We start from the raw sequence: 16409 nt of genomic DNA, 5'->3' as shown, positions 1-16409 counted from the left end.
GGATCTTCTGGATCATCTTGCTAAGACTCCACGACAGACATTCATCACTCAACACTAAACTCCTTCAGAAGCTTGCTCATCATGATGTCCTTGATATGAAGGCCAAAAAAGCCCAGTTGGTGTCTCAGTTTTTGTTTTTTAAAAAGGCAGCAGCTCAGTTCCTCCACAATGGGAAGGGGTTTTTATGGTTTGGTTGGTTTTGTTTCAGCTCTCTCTTGGAGAGAAGTAGTTGCTTTAGCTCAGAGAGAACTGAAGTATTTCTGACTGAAATGCTGAATTAGTAATTTTTGAAGTGGCAACTGACTGCTGCCACTTGATTGTGTCCAGGAAGGTTCTAACACATTATTTGGGAACACTGGATGAGATTATGTTCTGGCCATAATCTAGAATCCCTGGTTCACTTACCAACTGTACCAGATTTATGACCATATGAAAAAGACCAGACTTCCCATCTATTTTAAGTTCATACTCAATCTCAGTTCACTTTAATTTTCGACTATATCGCACAGTGCTCACGCAAATTCTCCAATTCCAATGAAACAACTTTTTTTTTGGATGAAAATACTCCAGAGTTGTCCTGTACTTCTGTTCTCTAAGTTGAAAAACTTCTTATTTTATGATAATAATTCCCTTTAAGCTCTTTACACCTCCATTATTGTAACTAAGGTCCTTTGTACAGCAGTGAGGCTTTAGGTCCAGCCAGCTGTGCTTCAACTGAAATTACAAAAATGAAGGACTATTATTGAAGAGACTGGAAATGATGCTAATTAAATGTCAGAAGTTGCTGGAACTTCTATTATTTTTAACTTGGATAATGCAAGAGTAAAAAAAGAAACTAGGAGTCTGTTCCCTTTTCCTCCTCTTTACTGGAAGCCCACTCAGGGGCAGATGTACCTTGAGATCCAAAGGGAGTTTGTTGGCAGTGAAGACACTCAACTTGATTTGAGGCACGCTGATTTTCAGATTTTCAAAGTAGTATCGCTTTTGTCCTCCACCTTGTTCAACAACCTTCTCATGGAGGTTTTCATCATACTTTTCAACCTCTGCATCCAGACAAAACACAGGAATTAGAACCAATTAAAGATAAATAAATAGGGGGTTAGGAATGCACACTCTGTTAAGAGTTAACAATCCTCTGCACAAGTAAGAAGTATGTGTGACTGCTGGTGTAGCCAGCAAAATTACTCATGCCTTGTGACACGAAGTTGACCTCTGAGGCTCAAGGATTTTTGTCAGATCCTTCTGCATCTCTAAAACCTGTTATTTGAGCTTTTAATCTCACTTCTAATTTCTCTTTATCAGCACACAGAAACAAAAGAGATAACACATGACTATGCAATGTTCCTACTGTGCAGTCATGCTCTTACAGTCTGTTTTTCTCTCTCTACTCTCTGTAGTTCTTTACACTCTTAACTAGGACTATAAAGTACAAAGCAAGCTTTCAAATATTCACTGCACAATGGACAACATGCCTCCATGGAAGACATCCAGTAAATCAATTTACATGGAGGGTGACTCAAATTCAGTCGACATTAACAGGCTCGTGTCATTTGTAACAGTACCTGGGGGGTGTGAGGAAGCAGGGCAAAGACAAAAGATGAACTTTTGTTCAGGTCTTATGAACTCAGTCTTATGAACAATAAAACATGCTAACTGTAATGAGAAAGTTACTTTTGTCAGAATCTAGGATGACATCAGCAGGTACACTACAAATAAGGTGCAGTAAGTAAGGAAAAAAAGAGCAAAAGGAACAGGGTAAATCAGACCAAAGGGGAGATTAGTTCAAAGGCTTAGAGCAAAACTCAAAAATTTTTACTTCTTCCTCATCACTAGAGATCTAAGTTTGTAAATCCTCTGTGAAATGCAATACTGTTATTTTTCCAGAGACAATTCAGAGGATACTGTGGATTAGCAAGACAGAACTCTGGAGCATCATCCGTAGGCTTGGCCCCACTTGGAATTATGCCAAAAATAGTTATTTTCCTGTGATAGTTATTATGTAACAGTGTACAGGCTACTGCATAATAGAAGTGACTTTTTCAATTGCCACTCCAAAACAAACATTTCAGAAAGTTTCCAAAGCATAGATAAACACTAAAATAGGAGGATTAGAATAGCATCTATGAGATCAGAAGATTGAAAAGGTCTGTCTTGCCTCAGTGAATGAAAGAAAACTTACATTACAATTAAAACCAGGGGTATGGATGCCAACACAAAGGTCAGACAAAATTTTCTTGCAGTGAAGCAAGAGGAACTGCCCAAGGAACAAATTAACACAGCTCCCACTTCTAGCCCTGGGTTAAATAAACAAACTAAACAAATCACTAAACAAAGCGGCTTGCTAAATTAATAACACAATTTCTTTTATCCCAGTTCAGCTGAATCCAGATACAGGAACTGAAAATGAATACTGAACTTCTTCCAGAGACAAGGCTGTACTTGGGCCATCACCTGGGCTCTGCAACAGGCACAACACCCAAGAACAGCTTCACAGAGGCACTGCCAGCTCTGTTCAAGGGGGGGACGCTCCACACAGCCAAGAGTGTGCTGGTGTTTTCTACTTATTTTATAGGCATGTGCATTGTAAAACTGGGCTGTGCAATTTTATACCACACCTGACTCCGACTGGTCGTAGCCGAAGAAACTCAACAGCTTCAGAAGCAGCTTCTCCTCAATTTGAACGGTGAACTTGCGGGCAGTGATCATCAGATGCTGCAGAGATAAAAAAAGTCTCAGTTTACACCACTAACACCAGAAATGTAATCCATGTAAGCTATTAGAAAGGACAATGTGCTCCATTTCAATGGAATATTTTCAATTTCATGGATTTGTAGCAAGACTCCCACCTTCAAAATGTCTTTGGTAGCTTTCTTCACTTCAAGTTATCTACAAGGAGCGATGATTATTTCGATTTTCTGGAAGGCGTTGTGCTTTATTGCCTAATCCTAACACTTCAAAATCTTAGCTGCATTTCCAACACTTTGGGAAATCAGCTGCTTTTTAAAACAGTCAAAATCCATGCGTGAAGATCCAAGTGAGAAAGTAAATCTTGACAACCAACTCGGTTTTGCCCTCACAGTACATACCACAGTTGGTGGATAAATTTACAACCAACGTTTCCAAATAGCTGCAGTACACAGAACTGGGTTTATGCAGCAAGATAACAGCTTATCAGAGAGAATTTATAACCTTGTACTCCACTCCTGAAGAGTAAAACATAGATATTCTGGTTCACTGTGCTACTGTTCTCAGGAGAGAATAACTGCCTTCTTTGCAAAGCAAGGTCACAGACCTGGACAGACAGGGTCTGGACTGATTTGTCACATTTTTTAACATACTCATTACCCTGTTCATCACTGTACTGCAGCTTTAAACACCATGAACACGAGAAGGTGGACACTGTGGCCTTTAAGCTTCAGGACTGATTCAACAAAGCTTATTTCACAAACCACTGATTTCAGATTGCAAGTAAAAATTAAGAACAGGAAAGGTCATTCAAGCAAAGTAACTTATGTTAAACAAACAAACCATTGTGGTTTACCTTGTATATATCAGTCAGTGCATTTTTACTGGGGAATTTCATGGCATTGACTTGCACAGCAGGCCCAGGGTCCAGGGGCTCATTCTCACTCATCCTGGGTGTCAGAAAGAGCATAAAAGGCCGTGTGGTGCCAATAAGTTGGTTGTCCACCTACAAAATGGACAGAAAACAGAACTGAAACTCCAGTGCTATTTAGGAATTAAAATCTCAGTCACAGCTCTAAACATTCTTCCAACCTACTATGCCTCAAAAAACTGAAGAAGACCCATGAATAAATGAATTTGTTTCAAAATGGCAAATACCTGTATATCATGCACACTGAGCTCTAGCATCTGACTGGTGGAGAGCTGAGTGTAGTGGACATTAATTCTGGTGAGGCTTGCAAACACAAGCTCCTCAGGGACTTTGTTGACCAAAGACAACCCTATTCCACCTTCCAGTTTCACAAGCACCTGAGAAAAGAAGGGGAAAAAACCCATCACTAACAAACCAACGCTGAAAAAGCTTGTGATATCAAATACACATGTCTGCAGAGAAATTATTTTTTTAGGATCATCTCCAGAGAGACTGAGCAGCTCCCTGGCAATCAGTCTTAGAATCAAGAAGATTAAGGCATATTAACCCAAATTGTAAGAACGAGAAGTTGTAGCAGGAAGATCTAAAGTTGGTAACAAAAGGTCATCATCAGGAGAGGTTACTGACCATCATCCCCTTCCTGAAATCTAGAAAGGAAAATTAAAACAAAAAAGGCAAGTACTAGTTGTAATATCTTACTTCTAGCTCCTGCTCTGTATCTGGATTTTTGAACTTGCGCAGATCTTGTTCCGTAACTGGAAGCTCTTCTCCTTCACTGAATGAACGATCATTTCTACGTTGGTTAAAATCAGTTATCTGAAAACAATTAAATTACTACAATGACTCCTTTCATGTATATAAATAACAGCTACACCGTCCTACCTTAGCTAATTATCTTTTTGAAAACTGAAGGACAAGGAAATTTTTTGTAGTAACTACATCTGGCTTACGATATTCCCACCCCCTTCATGTCATAAAAAAATGCAGCTTTTCACAAGGATTTAAAGACGTGATACAGAAAAAGAGTATTTCCAGTACAAGCAAAGAATGGAACTAGATTCTAGCTAATGAAGGACTGTCACCTGCAGGACTCTAGTTGGCCCATCTGGGGTGACTCTCACAGCCAGGACTCCTGAGCCAGGCCTCATCTTCTGGTTTGTGAACTGCTGCTCAGGTGGAACTGGCCCTAAAAGTTCAAGTGAGTTATCAGGACCTAGGACAACTTCAGCTCCATCATGAAGACCCTGTATTCCTCCCTTTGCCTGGAGAAAGAAAGAAAGAGTAAAGAAAACTAAGTAATTAAGCAATAGGTAAACAACTATTTAGGTAGATAACTAGTTACATATATTAATTTAAAACTCTATTTTCTTCAGAACTAAAAGAAGAGCAGTCCAGCAGCATTCTACTTGACATTACTAAGGTTTCTGCTAACTCATGTTTAATCAGTTGGCAGATAAAAGAAACAGCCAAGACTGATCATTAAGTAATTGATAATTAGGCAGGTAATCAATAATTAAGTGGGAATTAAGTATTTCCACTGCACGTTTATAATGAAAGCTATCCCATCATCAAGGGACATTGGAAAGTCCTTCCTGAAAAGTTCTCCAAAATGACAGGAAGCTTTTTAAAAGATGAACCCTAGACCTGTAGATGAGAATGTAAATCCTTACTGAGTCAGCAATATTTCTAAAGACAGCAGTTCAGAGCCTTTTTGGTTGCTTCAAGTAGTAACTTTCTACACTGCAGTAATTTGATCACAGAATGATCAATGTAGTATCACAGTACCAAGTAAAATACTATTCTAGTTTCTAATTAACAGTGCAAAATCTTTAATTACTTGAAATTAATAAGAGCATTCAAATATAAACTTAAAACATAAGCTGCTTGCACAAGTTTCGCTTTGCTCCGTATTCTGAACTTGCCTCAAAGCTTTTAGTTCACTTCAATACTAAGCCCAAATGACTCTGTCATCTCCATCAGCAGCAAATAAAAGGATTCCAACATATAATCAGTACTGACTTGGACAACGAGTCCATGGATACCACAGGTCAGCTTCCCGTCCCGAAAGCTCCAGGTCTGGGTGGTGCTGCGCCGCCGGTCCGGCCTCCGCAGCATCAGCGGCTCGTACCTGCAGGGGAAGCGCCAGTGCTCAGAGCCTGCACCTCACAACCCTCACTCTGCGCTCCTGTTAATGCTGAGCATTTGTTTTGCCCCAGGTTATTTTCCTAATCTCTCTTCTGAAGGGCTCTGGCAACAATCACCCGCTGAAAAGGCATCAGCCACGCTTTCACAAGTATTTCCAAGTCACTCGGGTGATCGTGAGATTTTTTTATAAAGCCAGATAAAATCCAGCTCTGCCACATGCCTTCAGAACAATGTCTTTCCATATTCAGAGAATATCATATTAATGTTTTCAAAGACATTGTTAGAAGCCCCCATCAGTTTCCTGGGGGCTGTATTTCAGTACCTGTTATCTGTGACAGCTGCCAGGCCTGCGATATCTAAAATCATACTGGAGTCCTCGGAGCGAGGAGAAGGTTTGTGGGGGTTATGAGGAACTGAAGAACCTTCGTGGCAAAGCATTCCCGAGTCTGTCATCCTCCAGAGCTGGGATCGCTTTCCTGGCTCCTGTTACAGAAAAATTCCACATTTAAATACAGAACACAGCAAATAGTTTTGTTCTGTTTTGCTATGAGAGGCTTTGAATGGAATGATTTGTATATATTTAACTTCAGAACCCCGAATTAGAATTAGGAACTAGTTTGGATAAAGGCTTCTGATTGAATTCTGATATTTAATGAATACACAACAGCAGCCAGATGCAGAGCTGCATTTAAAAGCTGTTTGTTAATCTCAGCAATATTTAAAAACAGTTTCTATTGCTTAAGAGCTCCAGAAATAGATGACTTGGTTTACAATGCTCCCAAAAAGGAAGCACGTCCTACCTGGTAACTCCATGAGAATATCCAGCACACAACCACCACATTCTGTTGTCTTGGAGGCATTTACAACCTTCCTTGCTACTTTATTCTGATTCCCTTTTCTGTCACCTTTACCCCTGTAAAAGTCTTACACAGCAGCACCACCAAAATTCAAAATAACCTATCTCTTTGGAGCCTTTCTCTACCCTTTAGAAGTCAGAACTTTTTTTTTTTTGTGATGTTGTCCTACTCTCAGCATTTGTTTTTACTTCTGCACACAGCAACAGCATTATAAAAAAAAAGTCAAATGTGTCCTGGTACCTTCTTTTTCAGCAAAACTCGTTGAGTCTTTGGAGAAACATCAAGGACAAGTTCTGCATTTGCAGCATCCTTATTTGAAGTAACTGGTCTTACACTTGGCTCCTGTAACCTGGAACACCAAGAAAACAGCATCATGTTTGTTCAGAGCAGCAGCTTCTTTTGTAGCATGGATCAGATCTGCACCAACGCTCAAACTGGAAGTTCACACTTCCAATGCAGCCTGTCAGACCAACACTGATATTGGGGGTTTTCCCCCTCTTGTTAGGAATTACCAGGGCAAGCTGGTAACTTGAGTACATTCTTGAAAGGGGCTTTGATTTCTCACTGAAGTTAGGAACTTCACAGGCAAAACAGATGAATTAAAAGACGTTTTTCTACCTCATATTGAGGAAAGGAACAAAGCCCTGTATCAATCTCCCAGAGCTGTTTTCAGTACCATATAAACCAGTGCAAGCTTAAACCCCATAGGCATGTTGTAAATAGGTGTGACTTGTGGAAAAGAGTCCTTCAGAAGACATTTAAGTCACCAGAAGGGGACCCAAACATCCCAACTCTTCCAAGACCACATAGCAGAGTCACAGCAGATGCCAGATGCTAAATCCTTCTCATTGTGTGACAGAGTAAACAGTGTCAAGCTGCACCTCTAAAGCAAAGGTACTATGTCCCAATGAGGTAAAATACACAAATTACTGACAGCCAGACAACTTCTGAATTTGGCATTTCTTCTGCTAGCTACAAGGTAGACAAAATTTTAACTCTATGTGAAAAACTTCTGAATGGTAACCATTAGCATAATAATAATCTGATATTGTTAATTAAAGCTTAATGTGAATGTCAAAAATATTTCCATCAAAGATATAAAGAATTACCCTGAGAAAGTATAAGTAGCAGCAATATAGATGAAGTTTTCATAGTAAAGCTGTTTGCTGTCCTGGAAGTCATTCATGCAGCAGACAACTTCTGAGGAGCCTGCTCCTTTCACTGTCAGCGTGATGAAGGGAGGCAGGATGGGCTCATCCCACGCATAATCCAGAGAGGTCATGGGCTTCACATCAGTGGACAGCCTGGGCTCTACCACCCCGTGCTGCTTAAACACAACTGGGACCTGCAACAGTCAGGAAAGGAGGAGTTTGTTCATACAGGAATTGTTCATCAGACTTTTTGCTATCATTCCCTCATTTACCACGAGTTGATGACTGAAACATGTTCAGATCACTTCTTTTTTTTTTTCCCCCTCAATGATTTCCATATGCATATTCCATTCAGGTCTCAAGTAAAGAGAGTCTTAAAGAGATGAGAAACATCTTTGCTTTTATCTGTCATCTGTGGCTCAAAATATCTGCAGGCTCATGGAGCATCTCAAACCCTGCTAATCTCAGTTAGGAGACTAGAGCAGATTAAATATCGTCCCTCTCATTGGTAGTACTTCTCTACCTTCTAAGACTTTTAAAGCTCTCATGAAAGCCACAGTGTTACCACTATTACTTGAAAAAGATGACGTAGCTGTGAACTACCAATTTTTACTACAACTCCAGAAAACTGCAGTTACTACAGACTAGTACACAGACTTTAGTTTTATTTCATTACACAAGTTAGTCAGCTCCCACTTCTAACAAATACAGAAGAACTACTTTTTCACTAAAAAAAGTAAAGGCAAAAGTATGGGGTTTGGTTCTTTTACCTTGGAAAAGTTGTCAATGCGGAAAGGTGGTGGTAACTGGTCGGTGTCGCTGAACGCAATGCGGTACGTGGCTCCTTGAAGGGTGATTTCTACTCTTAAAAAGTAACATTTTCCCAGGGTGTCCCTGAACAAGAACACAACACAAGACAGGTAAACTTCTGATCTGCATTATCTGCAGCGTTAAACAGCTGCCTCTATCAAAACACAGCAGCTGCAGATGATTTATAGGTCACAGCTACCTCATATTAATGTGGAACGAGTTGTTCTTGTTGACCTCAAAGCCCCCGGACCAAATGCAGTTTGGGACATCCATCAGCCTCACACACAACAGCTGATCATAATCATTCCGTGGCCAGTGGAACACGACACTGGAACCAGGGAGGGTGGAGATGTAGCCATCAGGATTGGATGTTCCCTAGGAACAGAAATAGGGAAATAAGTGGTAAATAATCCCAGCACTGAAAAATCCACTATTAACCTAAACACCTCTAAAATACAAACACAGCCATTCTTCTGTCAGGTGGATGCTGCTATTGGAATACTGAGAAAGATCCTCATAAACCAGCCAACAATACTTTCAAGAACGATGTCTGCTCTTCTCAAGTGAGCAGATGCTGTGACTAAGTACAGCACCGTACTACAAAGTCACCACCAGGAAGCTTCTTACCCGACCTCTGGCAAATTCCCTCTGAACAAAGGCCAGTTTGTAGCTTGATTTATTGTCTAACAGGTACCGGGGAGCAAAGGTGACCATGCAGGTGTCAATGTAACGGCCTCTGCCTTTTTTAACATCAATACCTAGTAATAAAAAAAAGATGAAAAAAGAAAAAGACAGCTGACACAAAATATTTTAGAGAGCGCAAGTTCTTTCTTCATTTCCTGAGATGAAGTTTTTGTGCCATACCACTGTCTTGAACTGGAACACTATTTTAAACAATAAATGTAACCTTATGCCGTTTGTTACCCTCTATTTCTCAAGTACAATTCAAATACTGAAGATAGCTGAATATAAAAAACCCAAAACAATTCCTCATCACAGGTATATCAAGTCAAGTAATTATTACACTTTTAAACACATGAAAAATTCCCCGACAATCACTGCAGAGTAACTTCCAGACTCTCATTTAATTCAAAACTAAAACCTGCTTGTACTTGATGTACACGAAGAATCCAGAAGCTGCACTCCTGCACATCATCCTACGCAGGCACCACCAAGCAAAACCCACAAAAGCAGCACATGGCTGAACAGTTACAGTACACAGATACTCCAAATAATCAGAGTAATGTAATGGCATTTAGAATGTACCTGGAATTAACACACAGGGGGAATAAAAACACAAAAGCAGACAGAACAGTTTGACAATGTCGTTACACTCAATGATGAAATGTAAAATTAAAAAACCCTGAAAACTATTTTTAAGCTAATAAAGTTCAAAACAAAGATATAAAAATACTTAGAACACTATCTGTTGTTTAATGGTTTTCTCTGGGCCCTCAAAGGCCTTTATGAAGATCTTTTTCTCCGCTGCACTTGCTCTGTTTCTGGGGTCACTGCCATTGTATCTCTCCAAGAATTCCACAGGGTTTTCCAGTGCTCCCATCACCACCTACCGATGTTATAGATGAGGCCGGGGCGGTTTCCATGCTGGATCACCTTAAGGGCTCTGACACCACTGCCACCATCCAGGGAGAAACCCTGGCACCAGCCAGGCATGCCTTCAGGATGGATTCCTTTTCCAACCCGCATTGTGCAACTAAGGGTAAGAAGAAAGCACAAAGGTTCAGTCATTTAATCAAAGGATCAGGTAGCAACACGATGCTGGTGATCAAACACATGCCCAGACAGAAAAAGAACGTGTCTGGACATAGAAGCATTCGAAGCCATGATAAATCTCTCACTGACTCATTCTGCATTTTTGCCACAAGCCCTTTCAACACATTGGTAAGGAGTCAATGGCCATGGCCTGTAAAAAGCTTGGCAATTTCCAGACTGATTAATCACAATAGCATTTGTGTATCTTTTATCTTTGAAATAATAATTTAAAAATTAAATTTTGAATACACTGAGACACAACAGAATTGGCCAACCAAGGAGCCTTCAGTAGGAAGTGTCTAAGAATTCAATATGCTCAATGCAGTATTAAAATACTTAATAATTTTACAGGACATCTGAATACTTTCATCTTGGTAAAGTTCTGCCTGATTGCCCTTCTTACTCACAAGTTTGGCTGTTCTTTATCAGCATAACAAAACAGCAGTGGGCTGAGGCTTCTGGCAAGCTCATGCTCTTCAAACTGACCGGCTGCATCTGTTTTTGCATTATCTTGCCTGAAGATAAGTGGCAACCCTTCAAGTAAACAGAAGAAAAGAGTGTTAAACTACACATCACCTTGTACAACTTAAACTGAGAAGAGTAAAAATTTCAAATTAAGGAACCCAAGATATTTTTGTTGTAGTATTTCAGCCAGTACTGTGCATGAATTCTCCTTCTAGTTCTTCATCTAATCTTCTTAAAACAGCTGTTCATGGCTGCAGGTCATAAGACCGGTCCGTGCAGACCTGAAAGTGCCAGCAGAAGTTCACACAGACTCACTGCAATTCACACCCGTTGCCTTCTCAAGGCATTTCAGTCTTTGAAAACCACAGATTTTAACAGTAATCTAATCTATATTGACTGGTTGAAAGGTACAACAGCTCATGTTTGAAAATCTCTAATACAGCAACCCAATGTCTCAGTCAGCTGCTGTAACACGCATCAAACTGTAGCTGCTGGCACTATGAAAAATATAAACTCTTACAACCTTTATTCCTTTCAAGTAGAGTTCAAAAGCTTCATTTGGCTAGGAAACCCTTATTTCCCACATCACGATTACAACAGAACTTGCCTGTTTTGTTGATTAACCAATATGGAGCTGAAATGAGTATTTTCAGAGAGCCCTCAGCACGACACACGATGCGGATGGTCAGGTTGAGCAGCCGCTTGTTGACATCGTACAGCCGCATCCGCACCATGTAGTTCTGTGTCCCTGGAGGAATCAACAGCTCTTTGCAGATTGGGAAGTTTTCTAGCAATATCCCTGTGAAACAGAACAAAGCAGAGCAAAATAAAACGTCACCCACACAAACAATGGGTTTTTGGTAAGCGTTTAAGTTGGTGTTTCGCATAACACGATCTCCTTAAATAGTTCATAGAGCTCAACCAGATCAACTTTTAAATCTGCCCAGTATAGTAAACTCTGAGTTCATGAAGAAATGCCCCGATTTAAGTCACAAACAGGAAAACAAAGTTCTGTAAGGGACCCTGCTTAGGGCTCATTATTGCTTTAGGCATTACAGGTCCAGCCAGTGTTGTATAACTCCACATATACTCTCAACATCAATTATTTCTGTCAAAAAGAAATGAGAAAAACCACCCATAATAGCAGGAGCTTATCTGATTTATTGCTCTCTTCACCACTGTTCTCTCCAGTTCCCACCATCAGGAAAACGAGAACTGAACAAGGAACATTCTAAGTGACAGCTGACAGATCTGGAGGAATGATAGCAATATTGCGTTGGTTTATTTTTTTCCCAATGTGCTCACTTCGTTATTAAAAATAAGAAGCCCTGCAACCCAATGAAATCATCTTTTTCTGTTTTTCCATTCTGTGCCATAGCTCCTTGCAGGAAGAAGCTCCCTAGAGGTACAGAGAGGGTCCCTGAGCAGGAGCCTCACCGAGCTCGATGTTCTGGGCTGTGTCAGCCGTGTGCAGGGCGGCCTCTTTGCCAGGCTTGAGCGTCCCACTGATGGGCAAACCCTTCACGTAGAACTCCAGCTCACAAGGCAGCAGATTGCAGATCACCACCGTTGGCAGGAGGTAAATGGTATGCCCAGGCTGCCTGAAAATCTGCTTAGCACTGTCAGAGAAGATGCTGGAAGGCATGTAATCCGGGTAGTTTTCTTTCTTTATAGCAACACAGAACCTGGGAATGCCGACACGAGAGAAGTCAGTGAATTTGACAGGACAATTAAACCTTGTCTTTCTGTGTTGCTCTAAGTCCTCAAAGATGCCCTAACTTCAGGATTGGTAAGAAAAACAGCATTTAGAGTTGTTGTCCACATAATCACTTTGTAGATTATTATAAGGTGGTTTGTATTTACGTCTGACATTAAGACAACATGATTTTCTGATTTTAATCAAAGACTGATGTTAATTCTCCAAAAACTGATCTATCCAGAGACCTAACAGAAAATGGCTATTAGAGACTACCAACTTTCATAGACTTGCAAAAGCATGGTTATAACTGCTACGAAAAGGAGATTTTTAACCATTAAACTATAATCCTGTTCTTAAACATAAATGCTGAATGTTTCTTTCTTCCTTATATCCTTCCTTTTATCCTCCTAGATAGATCCTTGCTCTGGCCACCTGACATTTCAGTTTTTCTTTAGTTAAGGTGAAAAATTGAGTTGGTAAACCTTCATTTTAAATAATTTGAATGTGATACATTCAAACCCAGCATATTATGAAATGAATTATGGTACTGACACACAGCAGTAACTATATAGTGTGCAAAGGTCATTTCCTGACACAACTTCCATAATCCCTATCCTAGTATTTCCTAAATTCAGAGCAACCCTAAATCAATCACATCAGAAAACTACAAAATTCAATTAAGTCCTCACTATGCAGAGACATTTTTGGCCTCAGAACTGAGCAGAGAACACTGAGGACAAAGAGTGAGTATTAGTGAAAACCACTCATTATCCTCAGCGACACAGAGCAGTTAATTTAATGTAAGTTCACATCCTATTTTCTAACTTTTTTTTTTTTACAGCAAATATTCATAGCGTGCTTTGTGCTGTCAGAGGTTTAACAAGCACTGTCAGAGGGACTTCAAGGAGCCCTGCAGAAACAGAGCAGCTACACTTCACTGCTTTCTCACTATGCAACACACCCAATAAAACACATCACCGAACTGCAGCAGCTTCCATCTCTAAGCATCTTCCTTCCCGTTATTTACTTTCACAGGAGTTTGTTTATCAGAGCTTACAGAAAAAGAGCTAGGCTTTAATTACCTGAAGAACTGGCTGTTTTCAGACTCCATGGAATGGCACTCCCTCTTGCTGCTGCACACCTCTGCTGCCTTCTGGACATTAGTCCAGTGAATTGGAGCCTTACAGAAGAAGACTCCCATTCCTTTGGGCCTGGCTTGCAAACGCCAGGATGTGAGATGTAATGGAACAGCAAAGGAATCTCCTGGCATAACTGCTGGAAGGACTACAGGCTCTGCAATCAGAGAAGAAAACACACATATCACAAGAGGCTCCTTTACTGAAAACCATAAAATTTTGAAGTAGTAAGTCTCAGATTTTTAAGGGAATACATTTGATTTTAATGTAAATCAATCCCTGCTTTATGCAAAAAACCCCAAACTGTTATTTTCAGCTCTATGAACAATCTGGCAGCAGACTTATTTCAGTGTGTAAATCTGAAACAGCCTAAAAACTTGCTGGTGCTCAAATTCTTCAGTGAAAACGCTTGTTACAAAAACCCACATTCTTCAGACCTTTTGGGTACACCGTCAGTGTATCATTATCTTTCTACGCTAAACCTTTGCATGGTAACACCAAAACCCTCTGGAGTGCTGCTAGAGAGACAACTTTCCTACATACAGAAATAAGATTCAGTCTTTATAGAGTCTCAGCTTTCCCTGTTTATCTGAACAACCACCAAAAATCCTGCTGGGCTCTCTAGCCTCTTGCTGACTGTTTTCTTCTTAACACGACCCATCTCCTGTCTCCAGTTCTGGTGGGAAGCATTACATGACAGCAGTGAATCTTCTTGCAGGGAAAGCTGAACTCCCCACAGGAGTTCAGAGAGGACTGTAGGTGACAGGAGAGGAGAGCACTCAGTGCCAGGGGCACAAGCACGCACTCACTGCCAGGGGCACAAGCACTCACTGCCAGGGGCACAAGCACTCCCTCACTGCCAGGGGCACAAGCACGCACTCACTTCCAGGGGCACAAGCACGCACTCACTGCCAGGGGCACAAGCACGCACTCACTTCCAGGGGCACAAGCACGCACTCACTTCCAGGGGCACAAGCACTCACTGCCAGGGGCACAAGCACTCACTCACTGCCAGGGGCACAAGCACGCACTCACTTCCAGGGGCACAAGCACGCACTCACTTCCAGGGGCACAAGCACTCACTGCCAGGGGCACAAGCACTCACTGTCAGGGGCAGAAGGACTCACTGCCAGGGGCACAAGCACTCAGTGCCAGGGGCACAAGCACTCACTGCCAGGGGCACAAGCACTCTCTCACTGCCAGGGGCACAAGCACTCTCTCACTGCCAGGGGCACAAGCACTCACTGCCAGGGGCACAAGCACTCTCTCACTGCCAGGGGCACAAGCACTCACCCACTGCCAGGGGCACAAGCACTCTCTCACTGCCAGGGGCACAAGCACTCTCTCACTGCCAGGGGCACAAGCACTCTCTCACTGCCAGGGGCACAAGCACTCACTGTCAGGGGCACAAGCACTCACCCACTGCCAGGGGCACAAGCACTCACTGTCAGGGGCACAAGCACTCACTGTCAGGGGCACAAGCACTCACTGTCAGGGGCAGAAGGACTGTCCAGTCGCAGCTCCATGGGAGTTTCCAGTTTGTTCTTCACCATCAAGGCTGAGCGCACTGTTATCACCTTCCGGGCGCTCCCCTCCATGGTCACTTCAAACACCACACGAACTGGAGGCAATGAAGAAAACTGGAAGATATTTAAAAGCATTAAAAAGCTCAGGTAATGAATATATCTAGAAGAGGGACACCTCCATTATGAAGCACTAACTGCTGGAGAAAAAACTTGGTAACTGAGACCAACCATGTGCAACACGTAAGGTGTATAAATAGTTTAATAATGGTGGTTTAAAATCCTGTACCTCCTCATCAAAGCACAGTAAAATTATAAAAAAGCATTGCCACATACCACTAACTCCATTATCTTTCTCAAAATGATGCAAGTTCAAATAAGAGCAACACAGATCCTAAGAGAACTTTATACATCATCTCATTATTACTTTATTTAATAAATCTGTGGAGTTTGAAGTCTAAGCCTCATACAGTTACCAGCCACTCATCATTCCTATCTGTCAAAACTGAAAAATAAAGCAGAGCTTTCTTAACATATTCATACTTTGTTCACTCATAGCTGCCCTTGTGCTGTGTTTTACCTTCTGCATTACAAAAAGTCATTGCCACTTTGATCCTGAAAACAACATTTATTGTGTGTTTACATGTTAGAATTCATATATTGGAATTTAAGACCAATTTTTCAAACATTTATACTGGTGAGGAATGATAAATGATAAATATTTGTTCTGATTTGAAAGTGCATTTTGTTTGCTTAAATTTTGTTTCCTTTCTATTGAAAAGGTTCTAGAAGGATAGAAAAGCCTGTTCACTTGCAGAGTTTCCCTACTCTTCCTTAAGTAGCTCTCAAAAAAATGAAAATATATACTCACATAGACTTGTGGATGTATTATATTTGTTCTACTTATTGGGCTTCCAAGCTGGGAGGAAAGTAAACAAGATGGTTAAAGTAGTTCAACTTTTGAGATACTGCTCTCAGCTTTAACACAGAACTTTACTACAGATGAATAAACTTCCATCACTTTGTGTTTCTGATCTTCAGTACAACTTGGGATCATGTCAGAACTAGATTAGCAAAGTCTGTTTGTAATACTGCTTGGCAAAAAATGAAGCTTAAGGAGGGTTTGTTGTAAGGAAAAATTCTACAGGAGATGATGCTGAACAGCAGTTCTCATTAATGGATCATAATCTCATAATTTGCATCCTTTTCCTTCAATATTCAAATTACACAGAGA

The 16409-nt window shown here is 41.0% G+C and overlaps 1 protein-coding gene across 5 annotated transcripts in view; it reads right to left on the bottom strand.

Annotated features, from left to right (window-relative positions):
* VPS13D (vacuolar protein sorting 13 homolog D) overlaps positions 1-16409 on the bottom strand; it is a 96206-nt gene that overhangs the window by 39506 nt on the left and 40291 nt on the right. For all 5 annotated transcript variants that reach the window (XM_040084773.2, XM_040084776.2, XM_040084775.2 and 2 more), the window contains 20 exons: positions 16047-16094; positions 15142-15292; positions 13599-13809; positions 12255-12502; positions 11425-11616; positions 10760-10886; positions 10151-10293; positions 9207-9337; positions 8779-8954; positions 8540-8663; positions 7728-7963; positions 6859-6967; positions 6084-6244; positions 5636-5744; positions 4699-4878; positions 4316-4432; positions 3844-3993; positions 3542-3691; positions 2616-2712; positions 895-1043 (listed from right to left, as the gene is read on the bottom strand). In XM_040084773.2, coding sequence (XP_039940707.1) covers positions 895-1043; positions 2616-2712; positions 3542-3691; positions 3844-3993; positions 4316-4432; positions 4699-4878; positions 5636-5744; positions 6084-6244; positions 6859-6967; positions 7728-7963; positions 8540-8663; positions 8779-8954; positions 9207-9337; positions 10151-10293; positions 10760-10886; positions 11425-11616; positions 12255-12502; positions 13599-13809; positions 15142-15292; positions 16047-16094 — 3009 coding nt within the window. The remainder of the gene's footprint in view (positions 1-894; positions 1044-2615; positions 2713-3541; positions 3692-3843; positions 3994-4315; positions 4433-4698; positions 4879-5635; positions 5745-6083; positions 6245-6858; positions 6968-7727; positions 7964-8539; positions 8664-8778; positions 8955-9206; positions 9338-10150; positions 10294-10759; positions 10887-11424; positions 11617-12254; positions 12503-13598; positions 13810-15141; positions 15293-16046; positions 16095-16409) is intronic.

This window comes from Hirundo rustica, chromosome 22, assembly GCF_015227805.2.
Source record: "Hirundo rustica isolate bHirRus1 chromosome 22, bHirRus1.pri.v3, whole genome shotgun sequence".
NCBI classification, from domain to species: Eukaryota; Metazoa; Chordata; class Aves; order Passeriformes; family Hirundinidae; genus Hirundo; species Hirundo rustica.
This window is presented reverse-complemented; position numbering and strand designations above follow the sequence as displayed.